The sequence below is a fragment of the Cucurbita pepo genome, chromosome 5 (assembly GCF_057944985.1).
Source record: "Cucurbita pepo subsp. pepo isolate OVF chromosome 5, ASM5794498v1, whole genome shotgun sequence".
NCBI lineage: Eukaryota > Viridiplantae > Streptophyta > Magnoliopsida > Cucurbitales > Cucurbitaceae > Cucurbita > Cucurbita pepo.
The window spans coordinates 3,125,552-3,150,257 of record NC_141802.1 but is presented as its reverse complement, the minus strand read 5'-3'; the positions used below and the strand labels follow the sequence as shown (position 1 = coordinate 3,150,257).

The window sequence follows — 24,706 nt, the reverse complement described above, 5'->3', positions numbered from 1 at the left end:
GACTATAATAGGATTGCCTTGACGAAAGACACGTACCAGGTTGAGTATTAAAATTGTAAAGCTATAATTTAACAAATGGAAGATGTCGGGAAGAGTAACAGAAATCAATATGTTACCGTCGATTTTAATTTTTGTGTCGACATTTTTACCCGTTTCCGACTTCAACATCGACATAAAAAATGGACCGTGGTAAAAAAAATAAAAAAAATACTAATTATTTATTTATTGATTTAAAAAATTTGTAATATTGATGAAAATCGACATTTTATGGATATTTTATAAATTTTATAAATAATAATAATAATAATAATAATAAATAAATAAATAAATAAATAAATAATCCTCCATTTACAACGGGACTGTGCAGCTGGGTCGCAGCCCTTTGTGTTTTTGTGTTTTTTGTCTGCCCTTTCTGCCCTCGCTATATAAATTCACTTTCTTCCGCCAAGCTCCTCACTCTCTCTCTCCAACTTCTCTCTCTCTCTCTCTCTCTCTCCTCTCCGTTTCAGAGCCCCCACTGCCTGCTTTGCTCCAAACTTTCCTTCATAAACCCTAGCAGTCCACTTCTGTCTCCCAATCTTGGCCGCTTCTTCCTCAAATCCACCTTTTCTTTTCTTTCTGCTTCTGTGATCTGCTTCCCGAAAAGTAGTTCTAGTAACTTTGGGAGCTTCTTCATTCTTCGCTTCCGAATCCCCACCTATATTCTTCCAATTTCACTTCTTCCTGTTGTTCTTGTTTAATCTTCGAGGAATCCGGTTGTTGTTTCCCCTCCTGTTGCTTGGAATCTAGCGCTGAAAAATGGTTATGGTGGAGAGTGAGGTCGCCGCCGACGACAACAAAGAGACCAATGGCCGCAAGTCTCCTTGGAAAACTACGGCTCTGGTCGATGGGAAGGAGATGGATGCTCCTGTAATGGGAGCGGACTCTTGGCCTGCACTCGCCGACGCGCAGCGGCCTAAAAGTCTTGATGCTACTACTTCTGCTAAGTTTTCTGATTCAGGCGAGGTTTCTGATGAAGTAGCTCTTCAGTCTCCTCCTTCAGGAGCGCAGGTTAACTTCCTCCCTTAAATACCTTGCACTCACATACAATCACATGGTGTTTCAGCATACGACTTGGAAAATAGCGTTATTGAAAATTTCTGTGATGCAACTGTAACTGGCATTCTCTTTAACTTATTTAAAATTTTTATCCTTGCAATGTCAGCTAGTTAGCGAGTTTCATTTTTAGTTTGCAATGGGACTTTTGGATGTTCCTTTTAGGAGTTTGTTTTTAGTTCAGTCGTCGCAGTGTTTACGCTTCAATTGGTTATGAGACGAGCTTATTTCGTAGATATTGGCTCGATACTGTGTGACTAATATGAAAGGTTTTCGATTTCGACTTCTGGGTTTGGGTATTCTCATGTTTTCCACCATTTTTCTCTCCCCTTCCACCACTCTTCTCGAGGAGTCTCTCAATTTTGATAAATATAATGCTACTTGACGGCGAATCATTTTCACGTGAAAATGATATCTATGGAGATGCCTAACCGATGATTGTCGAGCGAGGCCTTCAGCCTCTTTTCGGCTATATTCTTTCTTCCATAGTATTTACTTCAATTTATTTTTCTCTTCTTCCGGCCATTTCCTTCAGATCCCTTTACTCTGTCCATGTTCTTTATTGCTGATCATATTTATGAACCTGAAAAAAGCAGAAAATCTCAGCTAGTGTGGGTAATCAAAGTTCCAAAAGTCTCGACAATTTTTAAGAAAATAACATTTATTATGTTACTCCTATAGTAATTTTGAAATGACTCCAGTATGTTTCACTCCGGGAGAAAATTGGTTATTAATATTTCGTTGTCTTATGAATGTCTTGTACTATTGATCATGTGACATTCCCTGTTGCTCTAATTGTTGAAAGTCTCTTTTTTATTTTAAAAATAATTATTATTACTTTATGAGTGTTCTGAAAGATGAAAGGTTGGTATCCTTGTCTTAAACTGCATAATGAGAGCAGAGCAGAGTTATGACGATGTATGATATGCTATTTAAAGAAGAAAAAGGAAATAAAGGAAAAGATGCTTGCTGTGTTAACCCTTTGTCGCTTGTTAATTATATCCAATTTATTTTATTATTCCTTTTGAGTAAATTTAACTGGAGGGATATGATGCTTTCAACTAGGGAGGATATGCACAAAGGCCACCTGCCTCTCGGAATCCTAGTTATTCACACAAGAATATCCATTCACATCATCAAAAGCCAGGCTCCAAGCGCAACCCAAATGGTCCTCCACATGTTTCTGTTCCATTACCTTATCATCAACCACCAATGCCTCCACTTTTTCCGCCCATATTACATCCTCCTCATCTCGCTGTTCCTGGATATGCTTACCAGCCTCGACCTGTAGCTGGTGTTGAAGTACATATGGTTAAGCCTAGCAATGAGACATCAGTACAAGCTTTTGTTCCACCTGTTGAGCCTCCGCCCCGAGGTGATCCAAGTGGTTATGTTGTTGGTATTCATAATAGAAGACCTAATATGCAAGATCCTGGTGTTCATTGGAACCATGCTTGGTATCATCAGCGGGGATTTAATCCAAGAGACAACATTTCCATGCAACATGGTGCTGGACCACGCCCTTTCATGCGACCACAATTTTTTTCTCCAGCTCCTGGCTTCATGGTTGGTCCAAGTTTTCCTGGTAATTATGGCATCCTAATTACTTTGAGGTGTCTTGAGATATGTCATTCTAATCTTAATCTCCTTGCCCTTCTTTGTTCTCTAAGTACAAGAATCTGCCACACAAATTTTAAACTGCTCTAAGTTTAAATATGTGCTGTTATGTTGTTGCACTATAATAACATGAAATTCTCAATCGAATTTGTTCCCATCAAAGATCTCTATGTTATGCAGGACATGGACCTATGTACTATGTTCCGGTTCCACATCCTGATGCAATTGGGAGACCGCCTCATTTTATTCCACACCCTCTTAATCCAAGGGCTTCAATGCTTCCCCCAGATATGCTAGCTCTTCGGGCCAACATTGTAAAACAAATTGAGTATTATTTTAGGTAGGCCAACCATCAATCTAGGAAGTGAACATTTTTTTTGTTCAACCCCCTATTTGTTGAGAAATTTGAGATCTTGATACTGCTTTACATCAGAATTTCTACTTGTTAGTATTAATATTTTCATATATTCTATTTATTTATGTAGTGTTGAATGCTTCATTGCACCTGAGTTTCTTGGCAACATTTGTACTTAATTTGCTTTTCTTCTTTGGATGTATATTTTTTTTATTACACTTAGATAAGTTTTTCATTTCTATTGACTGTAGCCACGATATTTATATTTTCATTTGGCCTTCGAATTCCAGTTGGAACAGCTCTTTATCAGCTCCCTTGCTGGTTGAGTATTACTCGTGTATTTGTTGCTTTCCACTTATCGATGGAAAAATTCTGCCTTCAACTTATCCTGCATTTTCCTTATATCTTGGTTGCAGCGATGAAAATCTGAAGAACGATCATTACCTAATATCTTTGATGAATGACCATGGATGGGTTCCAATATCAGCCATTGCTGAATTCAAAAGGGTACATTTTAATATTTATTGAAGTGATTCAGAAAATGTAAATAAGCCTTTTTTTTTTCCATCTAGAAGATCTGTTGATCTATGGTCATGCTAGAATGGAGCACTGCTGTACTGATAGGTTCAAAAGTTGTACCATGCCAATATATTATGCTTAGTTATTTTGCATTTTAGATGTCATGTTCTATCAATTTGATGTCTTATTCATTTTTAGCACATATATATATTTTATGTGAAAATCCGATTCCAGGTTAAGAAAATGAGCACTGACATCCCGTTCATCCTTGATTCCCTGCACTCATCTGCAATTGTTGAAGTTCAGGTATCTATTACTTTGTTTTATTGCTTTATTGTTCATTTCTGAATTTATGGTGCAAAAGGAATTCCGAAGTATTGTATTAGAAAATCTGATGAACACCGGTTTTTAATTGATTTATAAATTCTAATTATCCCTGTTTTACTTTGTCCTTTTTAATTGGCACCCCTTTTTTTAGAATATCAGGAAAAAAAAAATGGAAACTATATTATTGCCTAGTTCTTTCCCCTCTTAAATGGATGTACTTTCCAGTTGGCTTTAATTAATTTTCTTATCTGTTTATTTTCTTCTAAAACAACACTGATGCAAATGAATATATTTCAAAACAACCTACTCTTTTCCACCTGGCATTTTATGTTGCTTGATTTTGACATACTAGGAATGGGAGCACATGCTTCTTCTTCTTCTTCTTCTTCTTCTTCTTCTTCTTCTGTTTGGTTTTGTCTTTAATTTCAATTCACCCCGTGAAATGCATGGAGTTAAAACCTTGAGACTGCAAGGATTTTAGTGCTGCAGTTGGAATGATGAAATTTTAAACTGTTGACTTTCTGCAACACTACTTTCATAATGCTGTCATGTTGAGAAACCTATCTAACTAGAATGTTGTCATGTTGAGGGGGATTTAAAATTCACAGCTTTGAAACTGTTAGTTCGACACTGCCTTTATTTACTTTTTGGTTTGTTTTTAGCTTTTAATTTGCACTTCCAAACTCTTTTCTGAACGAATCTAGAAATTAAATTTCTTTCCCATTCGTACTCGCATTTTAGATAGTGGGGTTGTTGGGATGGCATCCTGGCTGCATTTTAAACTTGTACAAGCATCCGGTTTGTCTAATTTATTGTAATGAATCAATCATTTCTCCTGTGTTACTGAGGTTTAAGTTAGATGTGGACCATACTTAAATGTAATGAATGGAGTTGCAGCATCAGTTTTTAAGTTAGGTGTGATAACAATTAAAGATACCAAATTGATGCAGGACAGTGGAGAGGATGTGAGTAGAAAGATAAAGAGATAGGGGAAGAGAGGAGCGTTCATTTGTTGAATTTGGTGTATGAGAATCGGTTTGATCCTTTTCCATATGGATGAATTTTGGAGATCCAACATTTTGAGTTGATAAAAATTATGGATTGTATTCCCCAGTTTCTAGTAAGCTAATCACTTGGTTTGAAGTAGATGTGCAGATAGAACAGAGGTGACGTTTGGTGTTTTGCTAGGGATCTAAGGAAACCTCAGATTCATTTGAATTTGAGTTAGATTTTAGATGTGGACTTGAATAATGTGGACCTCAAATATAAATGTTATTGCCATTTAGCAAAATCATTATCCATAATGATCATATACGTGTACATATTATTTCTTAAATATTCTCTGCTTTTCCAGTACAACTGCCGTACTCTGCGTGTGCTAATATACTTGAAAAAGAAGGATCCAATAGTGTTCCTAGTAGAGCATATATTAAAAACGAGTTAGAAACTACACAGGCTTGTAATGAAGCAAATTTATTTTACTTTACTTACAAACCTCAATTATCTGTAGGGTGACAAGGTACGACGACGTGATGAATGGTTAAAGTGGATTCCAGTTCCTGCGGACTCTAAATCAACCTTAAATGTTGACACTCCTTCCAATCGGGTGGATGAGTCTACTAACTCATTGCTGGACGAGAATGCCTCAGATGGTAGTAGAACGCTGGTGTCTGAAGATAATATCAAATCTTCACGACTTCAGGGTTGTTCTCTGGAGCAATCCTCAAACAGGGACAACCTAGAAGTAGCAGATCTAGATATAGTCGAAGGTGGTAGTTTGATTTTTTAGTTTGATGATGGAATTAAAGTATTGTTATGAACGTAGTAGTGCAAGTATGTCAATTTAGTAATCATCTTTTGGTTTAATGCTGGTTGTAAACTTCTTCAGAACATTCTCATGGAACTGGGCGTCAAGGCATAGAGATTTCATCAAACGTTGATGCACATAATGTTGATGATCTTTCAGGCCAATTTTCAAGTACTTTCATGCTTGATGAAGAGTTAGAGATTGAGCAGAAAACGATAAAAAAAGATGATTTGACTTCAAATGGAAGGTATATGATTGGTTATTATTGTTCGATGTTTATTTATCTGTTCTTTTTTTGTTGGCATTACTTTAGGCATATAATTAATAATGTACCCTTTTGCAATTTATTTGTAATCTTCTGCCCAGGTTGGGCTCTCCCACCCCCACACCCCTCAAAAAAAAAAAAAAAAAAAAAAAAAAAAAGAAGAAGAAAGGAAGAAAAGAGAAAGGTTCTGTCATTATAAAGAGGGAGGAGACTGATCTACGTTTGTTTGTTCATTGTTCTTAGTCACTTGGTCAAAGAATATCAATTTGTTAGTCTCTCTTGGTCAAAAGCTTCATTCAAATTCTTCCTTCGCCACATATTCTCCTTCTTGGTGTATTATGTGCAAAGCTCAATCTGAGTCTCATTACCACCTTCTTTAGTACTTGATATTTTGCTCAACAATACTGGAACACTCTTTTGGAGAGTTTTGGGTGGATTATGGTTAGTTCTGCAAGACATAAGTTATCTCATATCTTTCATTTTTGTGGCCTGTGGGACATCCTATCACGGGTGACAAGAAGACCCTTTGGCTTGCTTTCATTCCATCCTTCTTTTGGACTTTTTGGCTTTAAGGGAATGTTCGGATCTTCAATGACAAATCGTCATCCTTTGATAGCTTGGGGTTTTTCTTAATGCTTGATATTGGTGTAAAGGGTCACAATCTTTTAGAGCTTTTATTCTTTCTAACTTAGTTCCTAATGGGAGAGCTTTTATGTAATCCACCAATGGTGGATGAGAGTTTTTATTTTTTATTTTTTATTTTTTATTTTTTTTATCTCCTTGATTTCAATCATCGATGAAATTTATTCTCTTTCTCAGAAAAAAAAGAAAAAATCACTTCAAGATATCCTTTGTTGGAAAACCCAAGGGTTTGTGCAAATTTTTGTGTAGCTTTCTTTTGGAAATAATTAGAAAGAAAAAAGAGGGGATTTTAAAAGGGTAAAGTTTTCTTTTGTAAATTCTGTAGATGGTGCTAGCTTTTGTATGAAGATTCCCCCCCCCCCCCCCCCCCCCCCTAAATCTAGGGACTTTTGTTACTGATCCAATATCTGATTCTTTCACAATTTGAGTGCTTTTTGACAATTTTCTGGATGCTTGGAAGACTTTTGTGTCTTCCTTTATACCCTTTTTAATGAAAGACTCCTATCTAAAATCTGTCTCTTTCACAGGTTTACAAATTCTTTGATTTCTTCTCCATCTCTAGTTTCTTCTTTTCTTCCTTGTATGGCTTCCATCAACTCTCAAGTCGTTCATTCCCCATACATCTATCTTTCCTCTCTATCATGTTGTCATGCATGAATTAGATATATAGATTTTATTGTACAAGTATGATCCACCTGGATCACAACAATGGTGTTTGGCATGATACAAAAAATTCTTGCTAATTTGTTTATTGGAGACTTATTATCATTAAATCTTTTGTTACAATGGTGCCTGAGTTTTTGTAATTACAATTCATATTTGGTCAATTCTCAGTCCTTTTTTGTAAACTCTCTTGGCTCTTTTGGTGAATGACTTTTGCTTATCTATTAGACGCTGATAGAGAGATAACTACTTGTTGCCTTTTGTGTTTTGACTCTATTCACTCATGTTTTTTGGTCGTTTTGCTTAAAACGTATATCTTCCCACTGTGTACAATGGATTGGACCCATTGGTATGGTGAACAATTTGTAGGATGTTCTAAGCTGGTTTTAGATTCTGATTTTTTTTTTGTTCTTTGTTGTATCATCCACCAAGGATTGATGAAGACGATGACGAGATTGCTGTTAATGACCAAGATGTCCAGCGACTTATTATTGTCACCCAGGTATCTGTTAATAGGGAAATGATTTCCTTCCCTATCGAGCAACTGATGCTCAATTTAATAACATTAATTTTATTTTTTATAGGGACACTAGATGAAGATCAAATCACAATATTCATGTAACTTTTTTATATTGATATTATCTGTGGTTATATGAACCTTGATTCAACCATTCATCCAAATATTCTTGCTGAAAAGTGTAAGAAATCAAGAAAAGTTTTCTAGTGGCCAACTGTTCTGAATCTGAGGATTTTCCTAGCATCTTGTGTTCTGGAAGACAAATATTTACTCAAGTAGAAATGAAACTATCAGTGTATTAGTTGGTCGTAGTTGCCCTCCCCTCAATCTGATATTGGGCCTTGTCATCGTTATTTGGTAGAATAAATGTTTCCAATAACCAAGAAAAAAAGATTTCGAGGGTAGCCAAGAATTTATGATATATGGACTTTGAACTGGATTATACTGCTTGTGTATATTTGTGTTTTATGAGACTATTCCTCCCAATGTTGTTGCATCTTAAATTTCCTTTTTTTTTTAATAATTTTTTTGCTCCATAATTGCCTTGCAGAATAGTGGCATCGAAAAGAGATCTACAAGTGGAGGCAAAGAATCAAAATCAATATCTAAAGAGCTTGCTTCAACAATAAATGATGGTCTTTACTTCTACGAGCAAGTTGAGGACCTACCATCCCTCTTGTTTTGTTTTTATGGAATTCTTTCTCCCATTTTTTAATGATTGTTAAAAGTTTTTTTTTTTACATGCAAAGGTACTGGAAAAAAAGCGATCTAATCGTAAAAAGAGCAAATGCAACTCAGAGAATAGGGAAGGAGCCTCAAGATTATCTAGCAATGCTTCAGTACCAGCAAGGTCAAAACCTAGTGAAAATTCTGCTGGATACTGTGGTTTGGATGAAATCGGAAATTCTAGTCCCAGGAAGAAACAAACTAAAACCTTCCCTAAACAACAATCATCACATAAGCAGCGCTTTTTCTCCAGCAACTTTAGAAATCATGGAACCAGTCGGAACTCTCTTGGCATTGTAGCAGAGAGTCCACCTAGCAATTCTGTTGGTTTTTTCTTTGGTTCTACTCCTCCTGAAAGCACAAGGTTAGTCTGAAGAAGCTCTCGTGCGTAGAAAATATGATGGATTTTCTTTCTACTAAAGTATGCCTGCTGCTAGTTGGAATATATGCGCTCACTGCTCTTGAGAAAAAGGAAGTTAATTGTAGGACTGAAGTTACTTTTTTTTCAGTTTCCTATACAAAGAAATCATACTCCAAATGTTTCCCCCCAACTTGATGGGCTAATAAGAGTTTGATCTTATATTTACAGCTCCAGGCCATCGAAATTGAGTGTTTCTCCTCATGGAAATTTCCTTGCAAATAGTCCACCTGTGGGTTCCCTGCCCAAGTCTTTTCCGCCATTTCAGCATCCCAGTCATCAACTTCTAGAAGAAAATGGTTTTAAACAGCAGAAGTGAGACAGTCATTTACTTATGTTATATATTTTGCTCAGATATGAGGATAGCTTGTAATGTGAAGTCTTCCTATTTTTCTCATTTTAGGTACCTTAAATATTACAAAAAGTGCTTGAATGATAGAAAGAAGTTGGGAATTGGTTGCAGCGAGGTGGATTGCCTTCCTATACTTTCCTATCATCATATTTATTGCATCTCGGAAAATTTCATTATTGCTTCTTTTACTTATATTTTATTTATAGTCCATTCTTCTGGAGTATTTAATCTTTAGTGCTGAATCTTCCTGATTATATGAGCATGCACATAAATTATATTTGGTGTAAGATCTTTCATTCTTTTAATCCTTGCTTCGATGAAATGAGGACAAGTTTTGCCCTTGATAAAGCCCATGGCTTATATCTAATTAAGTACTTTTCAGATCTACTCTTCTTTCATGTCTTATTCATGCTGTCTTAACCACGTATACCTTTTTGTTTGTCTTCTTGGAATCAACATTGTTAAATTTTTACATAGTTGACAGTGTCAATCTTTTACATGTACATTTTATATATAAATTTACCTCTAAAGTGATCTGTTTCTGCAGGAAATGAATACTCTTTATCGGTTTTGGTCTTATTTTCTAAGAGACATGTTTGTCATTACAATGTACAATGACTTCCGAAAATATGCACTGGAAGATGCTGCGTCTAACTATAATTATGGAATAGAATGCCTTTTCAGGTTCTATAGGTACCGGCTACTAATCATACTTCCCTTTTCCGCATTCATCCTTAAGAGTTTTCTTGTTTATGTGCTATCTTCACTTTCTGAAGTTTCAGCACGAGTCTTGCCTTTAATGCTTACATTTTTTAATCGCATTTTTTTTTATATGAATAAAAGTTGAATTCTGAAGCAAAATCTTCTGGTAACATTTTATAAGTTTGACTATTTATTTTCTGGTATCAGCTATGGTTTGGAAAAGGAATTTAGGGAGAATTTATACGCGGACTTTGAACAGCTTACACTCGAGTTCTTCCAGAAAGGAAATCTGTACGGCCTTGAGAAATACTGGTGAGTTCTTATGTATTTCCTGTTACTTTCGATGCGTTTAAATTTCCTACTGCAGGCTTTAATCTATTTATGTTTATGTATCATAACTAGATCTTAGCACTGATGACAAATTCTTCAGACAGTAAACTGAGATTTTTTTTGGCAGTCTTAGTGATGCCAAACGATAAACAAAGGGATGCCGTCTTTAATCTGTGTTTAGGTTCATATCATGATACACATCTCATATTTGACCACCCTTTGAAAAAATGACCTAATGCCAACCTCTGATGGATAGTCAATACATCTTTGTGAATATTTCCGTTCTTGAAGAACGCCGTAAAAGTTTGTAGAGAGAAGAATATTCAGAACACAAATTTTTCTTTTCAAAACCTCTAACAAGATTCCTAAAAACATGAGCCATAAGAATTTTTTTTTTTATTTGTAATACTTCACTCATATACATAATCAAGAGGAGGATCTTTGAAAATTCTTAGGGAGGCCAGGTTTAAGCCTTAGTTATAGTTTGTTTGTTAGCTTTGAATTGTCGATGCCGAAGTCTAGTTCTCTCCTTGCTTTGAACAACAGCTTCAAAACACCCTGCCCTCTATAATAAAAGGGAATAAGCATACTGAAGTAAGTTTATATACATTGACCAAGGCATTTTGTCGGAGAATTTTCTTTTTTAAAAGAAATAAAAAATAAAAACAAGCTTTACAAAGGAGGTATAGTTACAAAAACCATTAGGGTAAATACATTGACCAAGGCATTTTGTCGGAGAATTTTCTTTTTTAAAAGAAATAAAAAATAAAAACAAGCTTTACAAAGGAGGTATAGTTACAAAAACCATTAGGGTAAATACCATTTAGAACACTGGAAGTTTGCCAAATCAAACCTCTTCCCAACTTCTCTCTGTATTATAATAAATTCTTCTGCCCACATGAACTTTAATGGCTTTCATCGATTGAAGCAAGTGGATTGTTTTATTTTAACTGATCTCTCAATTGCTTGCGCATGAAACATTGAACTTCATCAACGAGTTCCCGAAGTGTCTGCTAAAATATGCATTGAAAGAACGATTATCCCACTGTTTCTTCAGGGACTCCATTTTTGCAACCTTTCAGCTGTATTAACGCTCTCTAGGAAAGCTCACTGAAACAACATTAGATAAAGAGAGACATATATATTAAGAAACAGAAAGTGGACATGAAGGGGTAGACAAGATGGCTATTCCTAACATTTTAGTTTAAGGAGATCTATAAAAACCTCTCCCATCAGGCCATGAAAATTATTAGAAGAAAAAGCGCATGCATCAGCATCCATAAAACTCCTGAACCTAATTGAACCTGTTTATTCTTGAACTATTAACTCGGTCTCATTGCTATTTGACTCGACTCTAAAGATTCTTTCTCCTTCACTCCTTGTGTTCTTCCCTTCCTTTAGACTTTTTTGTGGTTGGACATTTAGAGAGACCATATATATATGTATAAATACATCTTGACATATATATATATATATATATATATATATATATATATATATATATATATATATATATATATATATATACATCTTGACCAACAAATATTGGAGTATCATTCCTTGCATTATGCTCATGGCTTAGTTCCACCAAGTTCCAAGAGATTTTGCATGGCAAGGCCAGCCCTGGGAGACAACATGAGTTGTAAATGGTTAGGTTTCAAACTTCAAATCCCAAAATCTTGGAGTATATATCTCCAAAATATTGGAGTATATTTCACATAATCTCAACTTGTGTACACATTCCCTTTTTGGTCGAGTTTACCTGCTCCTGCCCAACACTATCAGTTTGAGCATCTTGTTTCTTTGACAATATTAATTGTTTTGAGCATCTTTTCTTTTCTATTTTCGTATAAGCCTCATAATTTCTGACCGTAGGTCGGAAGTAGTTGAGTTTTCAATCTGTTCTTCTCTATATTTCAGCTGGTTGTCATAACATTATATTGAGTATCGTTTGCCACTGGGTCAAATCATGTATTCCGTATACCTTGCAGGGCTTTCCACCACTATCGTAGGCAACGAGATCAGAAAGAGCCCCTAAAGAAACATCCAGAACTAGACAAGTTACTTAGGGAGGAATACCGTAGCTTGGACGATTTCCGTGCTAAAGAGAAGGCAGCAACTGCAAAAGAGGATGGGAATTAAGAGTGAAGTGATCAACCTTCATGGCGACATAATTCCAATTTTGAAGACAATTCTAACAACTTGATAGGTGAATTGAGGAGCTAAGTTTGGTTTTGAGGCTAAAATGGCTTTGTACATTAAATATTCAAGTGAATGCCTCTGTTATGGCTGCTGCTGAGGTTTCTTAGAATTTGAGATGAGGTTGTGTGGGGTATCTGCCTTTATTTTGGTGCTGCCTGCAAGCTTGAAGAGAGATCCCCATGTTGCCTGTCAGTCACACTGGTATTTCTCCGGACTGTGTAACGTTGTAAATAGGGGAAAGGAAATTTTGGATAAGCAAGAACAAGAAAAAAAAAAAAAAAAAAAAAATAGAAATATTGTTGGTTAGGCCTTATGAGAATTGAATAATAAGAAAATTTATTTTTTTTTGGCTTATTATTATTGTATTGTTTTGATGTGAATTTAGAAATCTTTGGTTCCATTCGATTGAGTTCCCTCTTCTTTCTTGAAGATCAAAGTTGCTTATCGAGTTCATGGGGGTAAAATGATAATTAAGTAAGAACAGGTGCGGATATATTAGTAGGATTTGTTCGCTCGAGTTCATCTTCTTGGAACAAAGTTGCCTTGTCGTGTTTATGAGTAAAATGGTAATATTAGGTTTCGTTCGCTTGAGTTCATCTTCTTTCTCGAGGAACAAAGTTGGCTCGAGTTCATTCCTTTCTTGAAGAACAAAGTTGTTTTATCGAATTTATGAAGTAAAATGATAATACAAGTAAGAACAAGTGTGAATATATTAGGTTCTGTTCGCTCGAGTTCATCTTCTTTCTCGAGAAACAAAATTGGTTTGTTGATGGCTCAAGTTCATTTGAATGATAATTTAAAAGTAAGAATAAATATGGATATATTAAGTTCTGTTGTTGTAAGAACAGGTTTGGATATATTAGGTTTGTTCGAGTTCATCTTCTTTCTTGAGGAACAAAGTTGCTCGGTTGTAAGAACAAGTTTAGATATATTAGGTTTTGTTTGTTCGAGTTCATCTTTTTTTTCGAGGGTAGAAATTAAAGTGATTAATAATTAAATCTTAAATATTTTGTTTGGAATGAAATTTGATCCCTTAATTTAAAAAAAACATATTCATTTTTTAATTACTTTTATAAATGTATTTTTATCCATTACTTTTTAATATAATATAAGGAAAATTTTATAAAATTTCCTAATAAAAACAATAACATTTATAAATAAGTAAAAATATAATTATAATGACAAACAAACATAATTTATAACCATTTCAATTTTCATTATCACAATAATCTTTAACCATTCAACCATTTATTACTTCGGTAATAATAGTAATAAATAATCAATTAAAAAAATTATTTAGTTCAAAAGGACATTGAAATAGCATTGTAATTACTCTTCTACCCCTCATATTTTGACATTAGTGCCCTCATATAATAAATAATAATTTAATGCGAAATGAATTATTTATACCCAACGAAAATACACGTGTCAATAGGTTAGGAACACATGGACCCACGCATCACAAAACGTAAGGGTATGGGACACAGCCGCCATTTTGCGAATTAAGTGGTGGCAAAAAAGTAAAGTTGAGTGGAGGAGTGGGTTATTACACGCGGCAAAACCGAGAAATTTAGGAACACAAAGCGCGCGTGGGGGCCACTTGACTGAATGCAATCGTGGCCGTCGATTTGACACATTTTAGATTTTTATTTTTTATTTTTAAAAAGAGAAACGGTTGTGATTCAGCCATTTCGTGAGGTGTGATTTTATATAAAAGGAAAGGATGTAAGCACGTCGTTATTGGAGCTGATTTCATCACTCTATTCATTTACATATTTAGAGAGAGAGAGAGAGAGAGAGAGAGAGGTAGAAACAGTTTGACTTGGCTGGCGAACTGTGTGTAAAGTTGTTGCTGTAGTTTCTAGGGTTTTCACACTCTCCGTCTTCGCTTCGATCTTCTCTCTGATCAAGGTACAGATTTCATCATCCTTCTTTTTTTTTATGATTCTGATGCTTTTGATGGTGTTTTGATGGATTTTTGTCATTTTTCTTTACTCTGTTATATTTTTCGTTCTCTCTATTTTGTGAGAGAATGCGGCTACTCTTGACTGTCGGGCCTGCAATCTACTTTTGATTTTGTTTTCCTTCTTAAAGGCTTCTTAAAGCGTTATGTAACGTGTCTTCTCGTTGTTGTCGGGAGTCTTGTCGTGTTCTGCTGTATTTTCTACTCCTTCTTCTGATTTTGAACTGAAAATCGGTTGTCTGAAGAACGGCTTGAGTTTTCTATTCCTGATCACGCTTGTTTATGCATTTTCGGTAATCGGCTTGATTTTTCCTTTCTGATCACATTGTTTTTTATTATTTATTATTTTATTATTTTTTTTATAGTGGTTATTTCTTCTCATTTCTAGTTCTGGTCTCTCTGTTTTGAAGTGTTGGTGGATCATTTAGACGTCCATCCTGTAGACTTTGCTTGCTTAAGTTTTTTGCATGTGTGTTTGCATGCTGATTTTTGATGTTCTTTTGTTTTCTAATTTATTTGTTGGACCAACTGCCTAATATTTTGGCTCCGCTTCGTTGGATATGCAAATTTTTGTCGTTGATATATGTTTAAGCTGTCGTGTTTATTTGTACTTCAGTAGTCCAAGACACGATTCTTTAATCTAATTTTGAAACTATGCGGACTAGTTTTTAATGTTTTTCGAGCCGTTCAATGGTATAACCGTTACGTTTTTCTGCTTTTAGTTGAACCCTGCATGTCATTATCGTAAACGTCATTATTAATATATCTAAGAATGGTGTCTTATCTTGATGTGCCTGTCAATTGGACATGCGAGTTCTGCATTGTGCTTCTGAGAAGTTCTTTCAGCTTACTTGGTTCGTATGAGGGTTTTCATATGGTTTTCCTGTTCTGGACCTTTTGAGGGGACTAGCTGCTATGGTTAATGACAATTGTCTATGTTCGGCCTTCCACAGCGTTGAATGTTTCTTGGTGCAGTATATTTCGTTGTTATATCCACCCTATTAAGAATGGGAGATTTGGAATTTTCTGTTGGTAGTTGGTTTGGCTTATTGTCGGGTTTCAATCCGTATAAATTGAGCTGCTCAATATTTGTCCTCGAACCACTACTTAGAATTGGCACTCCTTTTGGACTCCAATATAATACTGCTACTAGCTTGGTTTTGAATTATAGAAAAAATAGACGACATATTTATTAGCTTATAAATAGTTCCGTAATTATGTATTATGTGTCTTACTAGTCATTTAAATTACTTTAGGATGAGTTCAAATGAGCCAGATGGAAATGGGGCTGATGGCGCGTTACCGCCTCCACCTCCTATTCCCCCTAATGTTGTTCCAGTTCAAGCTGAACTAGAGCAGCCTCCGGAGTTACTGAAGAAGAAGGTTGTTCGGGTTCCGATTGCACGACGTGGCCTTGCTTCCAAAGGCCAGAAGATAACTCTGCTTACAAATCATTTTAAAGTTAATGTCACTAATATTGAAGGACATTTTTTCCATTACAGTGTACGTTCCTTTTTCTATATTTTCCCTCTTTCTTTAAACCAATTTATGTTCCACTGTGATCACATTCACTGTAACTGTTCAAAGCTCGTATAATTTTGTGCTGGAGATAGTTTGATGATAATCTTGTTCATATTTTAAAGAATATTTGCAATTTACAGGTTGCGCTTTCATATGAAGATGGTCGTCCTGTTGATGGAAAGGGTGCAGGAAGAAAAGTGATTGATAAGGTACATGAAACTTATCATAGTGAATTAGCTGGAAAGGATTTTGCTTATGATGGAGAGAAGAGTTTATTCACTGTCGGTCCTCTCCCGAGGAATAAACTTGAATTTACTGTTGTTCTTGAGGATGTCTCTTCAAACAGGTATAAATTTAATGGATCTTATTTATGATTGATTATCAAATCAAACCTGTTTGATTGTTGCTATATAATGTATTTTAATTCCTACAGGAACAATGGAAACTGTAGTCCTGAAGGTCCTGGAAGTCCTAATGATGGAGACCGCAAAAGGATGAAACGACCATACCGCTCAAAGTCATTTAAAGTAGAAATTAGCTTTGCTGCTAAGATTCCAATGCAGGCTATTGCAAGTGCTTTACGTGGACAGGAATCTGAGAATTTCCAAGAGGCCATCAGGGTGCTGGACATCATCTTACGGCAGAATGCATCTAAGCAGTAAGTGCGACTTTGTTTTCTCTTTCTCAATAAAGACACTGTTACTGCTGCATCTGATTATAGGATTATTCTGATATTTTTTCTAACAGAACATGGTTTGATGCAGAGGTTGCCTACTTGTCAGACAGTCATTTTTCCATAATGATCCAAGAAGTTTTACTAGCGTAGGTGGAGGGGTTCTGGGCTGCAGAGGCTTCCACTCCAGTTTTAGAACAACCCAGAGTGGCCTCTCTTTAAATATTGGCAAGTCTTTCTCATCATACCCTTTCTTATATTTTATTGAATTTATTAATATTCTAATTCATTCTATTATTCTTTTCCCTTCAGATGTTTCCACTACTATGATTATACAGCCAGGTCCTGTTGTGGACTTTTTAATTGCAAACCAGAATGTCAGAGATCCTTTCTCACTTGACTGGACCAAGGTGACCAATGTTCGATTGATTTTATCCTTGCTACTTCTTTTACTTTGCCTTACATATTTTTGTAAGATCTTAAACAACAGGCTAAACGGACACTCAAGAATTTGAGGATTCGAGCCAGCCCATCAAATTCAGAATATAAGATAACTGGATTAAGCGAAAAGCCATGCAAAGACCAAATGTACTTCTTTTCTTTTCTTGCTGCTACCTAGTTGCTGTTTCTAAATCATGTTAAGTTAGAATTGTGAACAAGTAATGTCATTAGTGTAAACTATATTTTATGACTCTATGTGGTTGAACATAATTCCTAAACACTCGTCATTTTTTTTTTCAGAATAACAATTCTGTAAAAAGGCTTTTGGATAATTGGTTTTTAATTGCTATTTTTTTCTCATTTTCTTTTCATGTCTCCTCACCAAAAATTATTATTTTGATGTGCACGAAAATGTTAGTTCTCTTGCATGATCACAGTTTCTGAAAGCGGGTTGAAAATAAAAGCGGAATTGTATTTCTAATGACTCCTAAATATCGTCTTGTTTCTTTTTTGGTGTATGGTATAGGTTTACATTGAAACAGAAAAGTGGGAGTGCTGAAGATTCCATTGAAATCACTGTTTATGATTATTTTGTAAATCATCGGCACATAGAACTTCGATATTCATCAGATCTTCCATGTATAAATGTGGGGAAGCCTAAGCGTCCCACTTATATCCCTATTGAGGTAGAGCTATTATTCCATCTCAAACTTGAAGATCATAGCGTTATTGATTGCTTTTCTTCCTATTGAATGCCTTTTTCTTCTTTGTGAAGCTATGCTCCTTAGTCTCCCTCCAGAGATACACAAAAGCACTGTCTACATTTCAAAGAGCTTCACTTGTTGAGAAATCGAGGCAAAAGCCCCAAGAGAGGATGAGGGTTTTATCTGATGTATGGGTCTTGGCTTCCTTCAACCACATTTGAGTTTTATTTCTACTGATTCCTAATAGTGTCTGAATTATTGGGGTCTATGCAGTCTTTGAAAAAGAACAATTATGATGCTGAACCAATGTTACGGTCATGTGGCATTGCTATTAATTCAAACTTCATTCAAGTTGAAGGCCGTGTTCTACCTGCTCCAAAGGTAGTACTTGCATTTGTCTTTTGGAATCGTAGTCTATTCAGCTAGTTGTTCTGTAACTTAACCTCTTAATTTATTAGTTTTCTGATGAATTTCTTAATTTTGAAGCTGAAAGTGGGCAATGGGGAAGATTTCTTTCCTCGTAATGGCCGGTGGAATTTCAACAACAAGGTTGGTATTTCCCTCATTATTTAGTTTTCTAGCTAATTCTGTGGGCTGTGATTTACAGTGTTGTTGGACTTCAGAAATTAGCTCAACCAACCAAAATAGAGAGATGGGCTGTTGTAAACTTTTCAGCACGCTGTGATACACGTGGCCTTGTTAGAGATCTTATCAAATGTGGTGATATGAAAGGCATTGTAAGTTATCTTTTATACTTCGTTCCTATAATACTAAACGAACAACTAACCGAAATACCTTTTTGGTTTGTAGGCGATAGACGAACCATTTGATGTTTTTGAAGAAAATCCACAGTTCAGACGTGCACCACCCATGGTTAGAGTTGAAAAGATGTTTGAGGAAGTTCAGTCTAAACTTCCTGGACAACCACAATTCCTCCTTTGCCTACTCCCTGAGAGAAAGAATTCTGATCTTTATGGTAAAGTTCACTTATGCGAGTAAATGGCCTTGTTTATGGATGATGTTGACAATGATATTATTAGCGTTTGTTAGGTCCTTGGAAAAGGAAGAATCTTGCTGAGTATGGCATAGTTACTCAGTGTATTGCTCCTATGCGAGTAAATGACCAATATCTCACAAATGTGCTTCTGAAAATCAATGCTAAGGTTAGCGTATTTTTGGGTGTGATTTATTGGCGTTATGTCTTGTATGTTCACTTTTCTTGCACCGGTGTTCAGTTAGTGCTATATGCTGGAGATTCTGTTTTTGATAACTGTTTTTTTTTTTTGTTGTTGTTGTTGTTGAGTTCTATGTGGTGACCTTTGTGTCAAACGAAGTACACACTTTATGCGAGTTACCTCAACTTAGGCCAGTTTCTGGTAACTAAATCCTCTTATCTTCTGTAGCTTGGTGGGTTAAATTCCTTGTTAGCGGTTGAGCATTCTCCATCCATTCCTATGGTTTCAAAGGTCCCCACAATTATCTTGGGTATGGACGTCTCACATGGATCCCCAGGGCAGTCTGATGTCCCATCTATTGCTGCGGTAAGTTGCTTGATTTCAGGCTAATTATGTTGCCTTATTGTCTTTCTTTTGCTAAGCATGCCTTCAATATCTAAATATTGATTGTTTCTGTGACAACAATGTTTCTTCCCATTCTGTAGGTGGTCAGCTCCAGGCATTGGCCCTTGATTTCTCGCTACCGAGCTGCTGTTCGGACTCAATCTCCAAAGGTTGAGATGATAGATTCTCTGTATAAACGAATTTCTGAAACTGAAGATGATGGCATAATGAGGTTGGATATCTTTTCTTTTAAGCGACGCTTGCTAGATTCCCCCCCCCCCCCCAAAAAAAAAAAGAAGCTATATTCCTTATGGTAAGTGGTTTGCTGACTTCAGAAGTTCATTTTCCCTTTTGAATTTCAGGGAGCTTCTACTCGACTTCTATACTAGTTCAGGTAAAAGGAAGCCCGACCAGATTATAATATTCAGGCAAGTATTTCTGTGAATACTACATTGCGTTCAGTAATAGAGGGTTGCGGTTTCGAATAGCTAAATTTAAAGTTTGAGACATCAGATTGTGTCGTTTGTTAACGCAGCTTATGGCTATATTATGCATGCTTCTGAAGTTTCTTTTATACTTGTTTTTGAGTAGGGATGGTGTCAGTGAATCCCAATTCAATCAAGTTCTAAATGTTGAATTAGATCAGATCATCCAGGTTTTATGAACCGCTTAATTAAATCATTCTGAATATCATTTAGTACCCTTCAGTTCGAAGTCAAATCAACTCTTTTTCCTATAACATGTTTATAGGCTTGCAAGTTCCTCGATGAAAATTGGTCCCCAAAGTTTGTGGTGATTGTTGCACAGAAAAACCATCATACTAAGTTCTTTCAGTCTGGATCTCCTGACAATGTTCCTCCTGGTATCCCTCTAGACTTTTGATTGCGTGAATTGTAATTGTTCTACCTCTAAAACAATTACGCATTTACAATATTGTGTAGGAACCATTATTGACAACAAAATTTGTCATCCAAGAAACAACGATTTCTATCTCTGTGCGCATGCTGGAATGATAGTGAGTACCATGTTTGAAGTTTTGTTTCAATCCAACGTAGCCTGCTGCTAGCTCGTTTATTTTGTTTGATTGCTAATTTCCTCTCTGTATAACCCTCCAGGGCACGACAAGGCCAACTCATTATCACGTTCTGTTAGATGAAGTTGGTTTTTCTGCAGATGACCTGCAAGAACTTGTGCATTCTCTATCCTATGTGTAAGTAAAATTTAATGGTGATAAATATCACATTCTTCATTCACAGAATCATAATATGGTTTCTGTAATTGTGTATGTGTGTGTGTTTTTTTTTACCTGTACAGATACCAAAGAAGTACTACTGCTATTTCTGTAGGTAAGGATCCATTATTTAAGATTGCTCGAGTTTGATTATATAGAATTGATGAAGTCGAAACAAAGTCTGATTATATAGAATTGATGAAGTCGAAACAAAGTCGTAGCGTTAATATTGTGTTCTTATCCCATCGGTGCAGTTGCCCCAGTTTGCTATGCACACTTGGCGGCCACTCAGATTGGCCAGTTCATCAAGTATGACGAATCGTCAGAGACAACGTCGAGTGACGGTGGGTTGACAAGTGCTGGGGCAGTTCCTGTTCCCCAACTGCCCAGGTTGCAGGAGAAGGTTTGCAACTCCATGTTCTTCTGTTGAGAGGGCTGGACTGCTGGTGTCCCCTCGTAAATTAGTGTCTAGTTTTGTGGCGTCCTGACTTACTGCACAGGTGATGGTAGGCTGCTCTATAGATGGGAGAAGCTTTTTATTTAGTAGGGAGTGTTGGTAGGGAGTGTAGTTTCTTAACAAAACCTGAAGTCTTTATATTTTGTGCTGCCGGCCTTGCCTTACCTTGCCTTACCTTGCCTTACCTTGCCTGTTCAGTATATATAAACCCAGCAAGGAGAGGCGGCTTTTGATTTCCCTGGTCGAAAACTAGCAGCCAGCGTAATCGTATAGTGTACTTGAAGTTGAACGAACTGCCTTCTCGTGGCGGACATGAATATCACCTGTTATTTTGTTTCTGGCTTAATTTTGGGTGGCGCTGCAATTCTAGTCTCGTCTTGTTTCTTCTGTTGTCTAAATATTAAGCCACGAGCGCACCCCACAACGAAACTAAGTTTCGTGTAAAAGTTTCACTTTTCTCCCACGTAAAAAAGAGCACCCAACCTAACTAAACATAATTTTAATTTCTCTTCAGATGGAAAAGATGCCTTGGTTCAATTACATGGTCCGTTTTAGGGATTGGCGACTTGTTGGTTCAATTACATAGTCCGTTTTAGGGATTGGCGACTTGTTGGTTCAATTACATAGTCCGTTTTAGGGATTGGTGACTTGTCCATTCAGTGACAATGGACGTTCTAGAAATGGGGTACTATCGGATCGGGTGAATTCAATAATAGACGCCTGTTGGCATTCCAGCCTTCCTTCTCCTTTTAGGGCCTATCCGAAAGAGAATCCAGTGTTTTTTGGTCATGAATATCTAAATAGGACAAACCGCTCCATGGTGTGTTTCGGAACAAAACAATTAGAATTAGGCTCGTTGAATTGAAATGTGTATTATTCATATAAGGGATCTTTCAATGGAGAAGATCGTCGACTCAAGACGAAGAGAATGGTCTATCTATTTTATTTAATCATGAGGGAACTAAGACGAGAGAATGGTTTATCTATTTTATTTAATGACGAAGGAAATATTATAGTTGCATATTTCATTAACTATTCTTTTTAATTATATTTTTTTTAATTATTGAACCTGGTATAAAATAAGCTTCATCTACACTAAATATGTAGATCAATGCTTTAAAGATAATTAAATTTAAATTCGTAAGTCTCTAATAAATTTATCATTATTTTTTTTTTTTTGTTTTTTTAATGTCAAATTAGAACCCATCAAATTTTTTCGTGGAATGAAAAATAGAATATTGTGACCAATAAAAATTGAATCTTTATTCTCATTTCATTTCCGCAATAGATAATAATGAAGAAAAAAAAAAACATTTAAACTTATGTGTGAAAAAGGAAAAGAAAAAAAAAATCAAAATAATATAAATACATTTAAACTTATGTGTAAAATAATATAAATACATTTAACCTTATGTGTGAAAAAGAAAAAGAAAAAAAAATACATTTAAAAAATAAATTGGTAGTTAATTAGAAAGTAGATAATAAACCAAATAAATATGGAAAAGTAGTGCTTAATTTTAAGGAATAAAAAAATAAAAAAACTTTGAAGTTGTCAAATAAATAATTATTTAAAAAAAGAAAAGAAAGGGAGGGAGAGTAGTAAGGACAGAAAAATATCAGAAATTATTTAAAAATAGGTGATGCATTCACGACTTCACGTCATAATTAAAATAATAATAATAATAATAATAATAATAATGATAATAATAATAATAATAATAATAATAGATGGAAGTAAACAAAACAGAGTAGCCGGAGCAGCTCACCTCTTTCCTTTTTCTTCTTCCTGCCTTACGCGCTTCCGCTTCTCTCTTTCCATTTATGATAAATCTATCTCATCTTCTCCAACCTCTCTGCGTTCATCCATGGCCGAACGTGTTCACCCCACTGACTCCGATGCTGCTTCTGCACACTCCGGCGATGCTATCCCTCCCAAGAACCCTCCTCCCGGCACCTACGTCATCCAGCTTCCCAAGGACCAAGTCTACCGAGTTCCTCCTCCCGAAAATGCTTCCCGCTTCGATCTCTACTCTCGCCGGAACACCCGCCCCTCCTTCTGCCGCCGATTTCTCTGCTCCATTCTTCTCCTCATCACCGTTCTCCTCCTCCTTTTCGCCATTGTTTCCGGCCTCTTCTTCTTAATCCTCCAACCTCTCTCTCCTCGCTACTCCATTCTCGCCATCTCCACCAAGGGAATGCAGATCAAGCCGAACGCCTCAATTTCTCCCCAATTTAACGTCACTGTTCGAGCCGAAAACCCTAACAAAAAAATCGGAATCTACTACGAGAGAAACAGCAACATTAGCGTCAATTTCGGGGATGTAATGTTGTGCAAAGGCGCATTGCCGGCGTTGTATCAGCCGTGGAGAAATGTGACGGTTATGGCGGGAAAGCTTAAAGGATCTGGCATCAAATTGTCGAGCAGTGCTGTGAAAGCATTGAAGGATTCAGAGAAGCAGGGGAAAGTGAAATTGAAGGTGGATTTAAGAGCTCCGATTAAGATGAAATTATACTGGATGAAGACATGGACGATTAGGGCAAAAGTATCGTGCGAGATTTGGGTGAAAAAGGTAACGGGGAAGGCGAAGGCGACGGAGAAGAAGTGCGAACATAGCTTGAAGCTGTGGTAGAAACAGAGTTCGGCCATTCATCCAGGTTCGTAAATCGCCATACCCATTATTCATTTTTCCTTTCTTTCTCTGTACTTCCCGCTTTTTTCTTTTTTCTTTTTTCTTTTTTTTTTTTTTGAAATCAAAGAAAAGATTGTATGCGTGGATTAATTTTTTTTTAATTTTAATTTTTATTTTTATTTTATAATCTTATTTAATTTTTTTTTAACTTAGCTAATTTTAAGACCTGTCTTTGTTATAATTCTTCAAGATTAAATATTTTTAGGGAAATTTAAGAAGGTGGAAATTAATTTTGGGGTCAAATTTAGAAATTTAAAATTTGAAAGGATTAAAATGAAATAAATTTTTAAAAGAAAGTTTTATTTTAATTAATGTTACATTATTTTTTTTTTAATAATATTTTGAGTTAAATGTTCAAGTTAATTGACAAAATGTTGATGTAATGTTAAATATACTTCATTCATTGAATTAAAAGAACAAATGTTTTAATTGGATGAAATAAATATAATAATTTCTCGAAAATTTAATTATTTCATATGAATTATTCATTGTTATATGGTTTACTAATAATTGAAAATTTTCATTAAAATAATCGATTTACATCTGGCAACTCCAAGGATTTAATTGATTTTTTTTTTTTTTACTAAATTATAAAAATATTATTCGTCCCCAAAACATCATTCAATTTTTCAAAATTTCAATAATACTTTTAAATTTAACTTTTTTTTTTAAAAAGATATCCTTAAACTTAATTTTTTTTTAATATATATTAAAAGGGTTTGAAAAATAGCTTTTAAAATTTTTCATAGTTTTATTAATACTATTAAAAAAATTTATGTCGATAAGAGTCCCACATATTAACAATAATAATATTTTTGAATTTATTTTCACCAAATTTAAAAGATATTTTTTAGTTTTTTAAAGTTGAAATATATATATATTTTGAAGATTAAGGGTAAGAAATAAAATATTTAAAGTATTAACGATTTT

The 24,706-nt window shown here is 35.4% G+C and overlaps 3 protein-coding genes across 4 annotated transcripts; all 3 read left to right on the top strand.

Moving 5' to 3' along the window:
• Positions 1-462: 462 nt before the first annotated feature.
• On the top strand, positions 463-12,946 carry LARP1A (LA RNA-binding protein). Of its 2 annotated transcripts, XM_087124375.1 has the most exons (15): positions 464-1,050; positions 2,161-2,680; positions 2,893-3,052; positions 3,484-3,574; positions 3,821-3,892; positions 5,424-5,682; positions 5,802-5,967; positions 7,723-7,792; positions 8,358-8,462; positions 8,557-8,897; positions 9,123-9,266; positions 9,355-9,418; positions 9,851-9,996; positions 10,213-10,317; positions 12,327-12,946. In XM_087124375.1, the coding sequence occupies exons 1-15, from the start codon at positions 799-801 to the stop codon at positions 12,475-12,477; spliced, it is 2,646 nt and encodes an 881-aa protein (XP_086980501.1). In that variant the 5' UTR covers positions 464-798; the 3' UTR covers positions 12,478-12,946. The 2 variants fall into 2 exon arrangements, 1 of the variants encoding a protein (XP_086980501.1); XR_015421254.1 differs by lacking the exon at positions 9,851-9,996 and having other exon boundaries at positions 463-1,050; positions 12,327-12,467.
• A 1,338-nt stretch (positions 12,947-14,284) lies between these two features.
• On the top strand, positions 14,285-21,432 carry LOC111795214 (protein argonaute 4). The gene is made up of 23 exons (XM_023677508.2): positions 14,285-14,448; positions 15,757-16,003; positions 16,162-16,367; positions 16,455-16,679; positions 16,786-16,922; positions 17,007-17,104; positions 17,185-17,282; positions 17,662-17,821; positions 17,911-18,027; positions 18,113-18,220; positions 18,326-18,388; positions 18,463-18,576; positions 18,650-18,815; positions 18,890-19,002; positions 19,243-19,380; positions 19,500-19,630; positions 19,761-19,826; positions 19,990-20,053; positions 20,149-20,260; positions 20,340-20,413; positions 20,514-20,608; positions 20,713-20,744; positions 20,884-21,432. Exons 2-23 carry the CDS (start codon positions 15,758-15,760, stop codon positions 21,057-21,059), a joined length of 2,739 nt encoding a protein of 912 aa, XP_023533276.1. The 5' UTR covers positions 14,285-14,448; position 15,757; the 3' UTR covers positions 21,060-21,432.
• Positions 21,433-22,725: 1,293 nt separating this feature from the next.
• On the top strand, positions 22,726-23,822 carry LOC111795783 (NDR1/HIN1-like protein 13). Its single transcript, XM_023678366.2, has one exon. It carries the CDS (start codon positions 22,727-22,729, stop codon positions 23,714-23,716), a length of 990 nt encoding a protein of 329 aa, XP_023534134.2. The 5' UTR covers position 22,726; the 3' UTR covers positions 23,717-23,822.
• Positions 23,823-24,706: the final 884 nt, after the last annotated feature.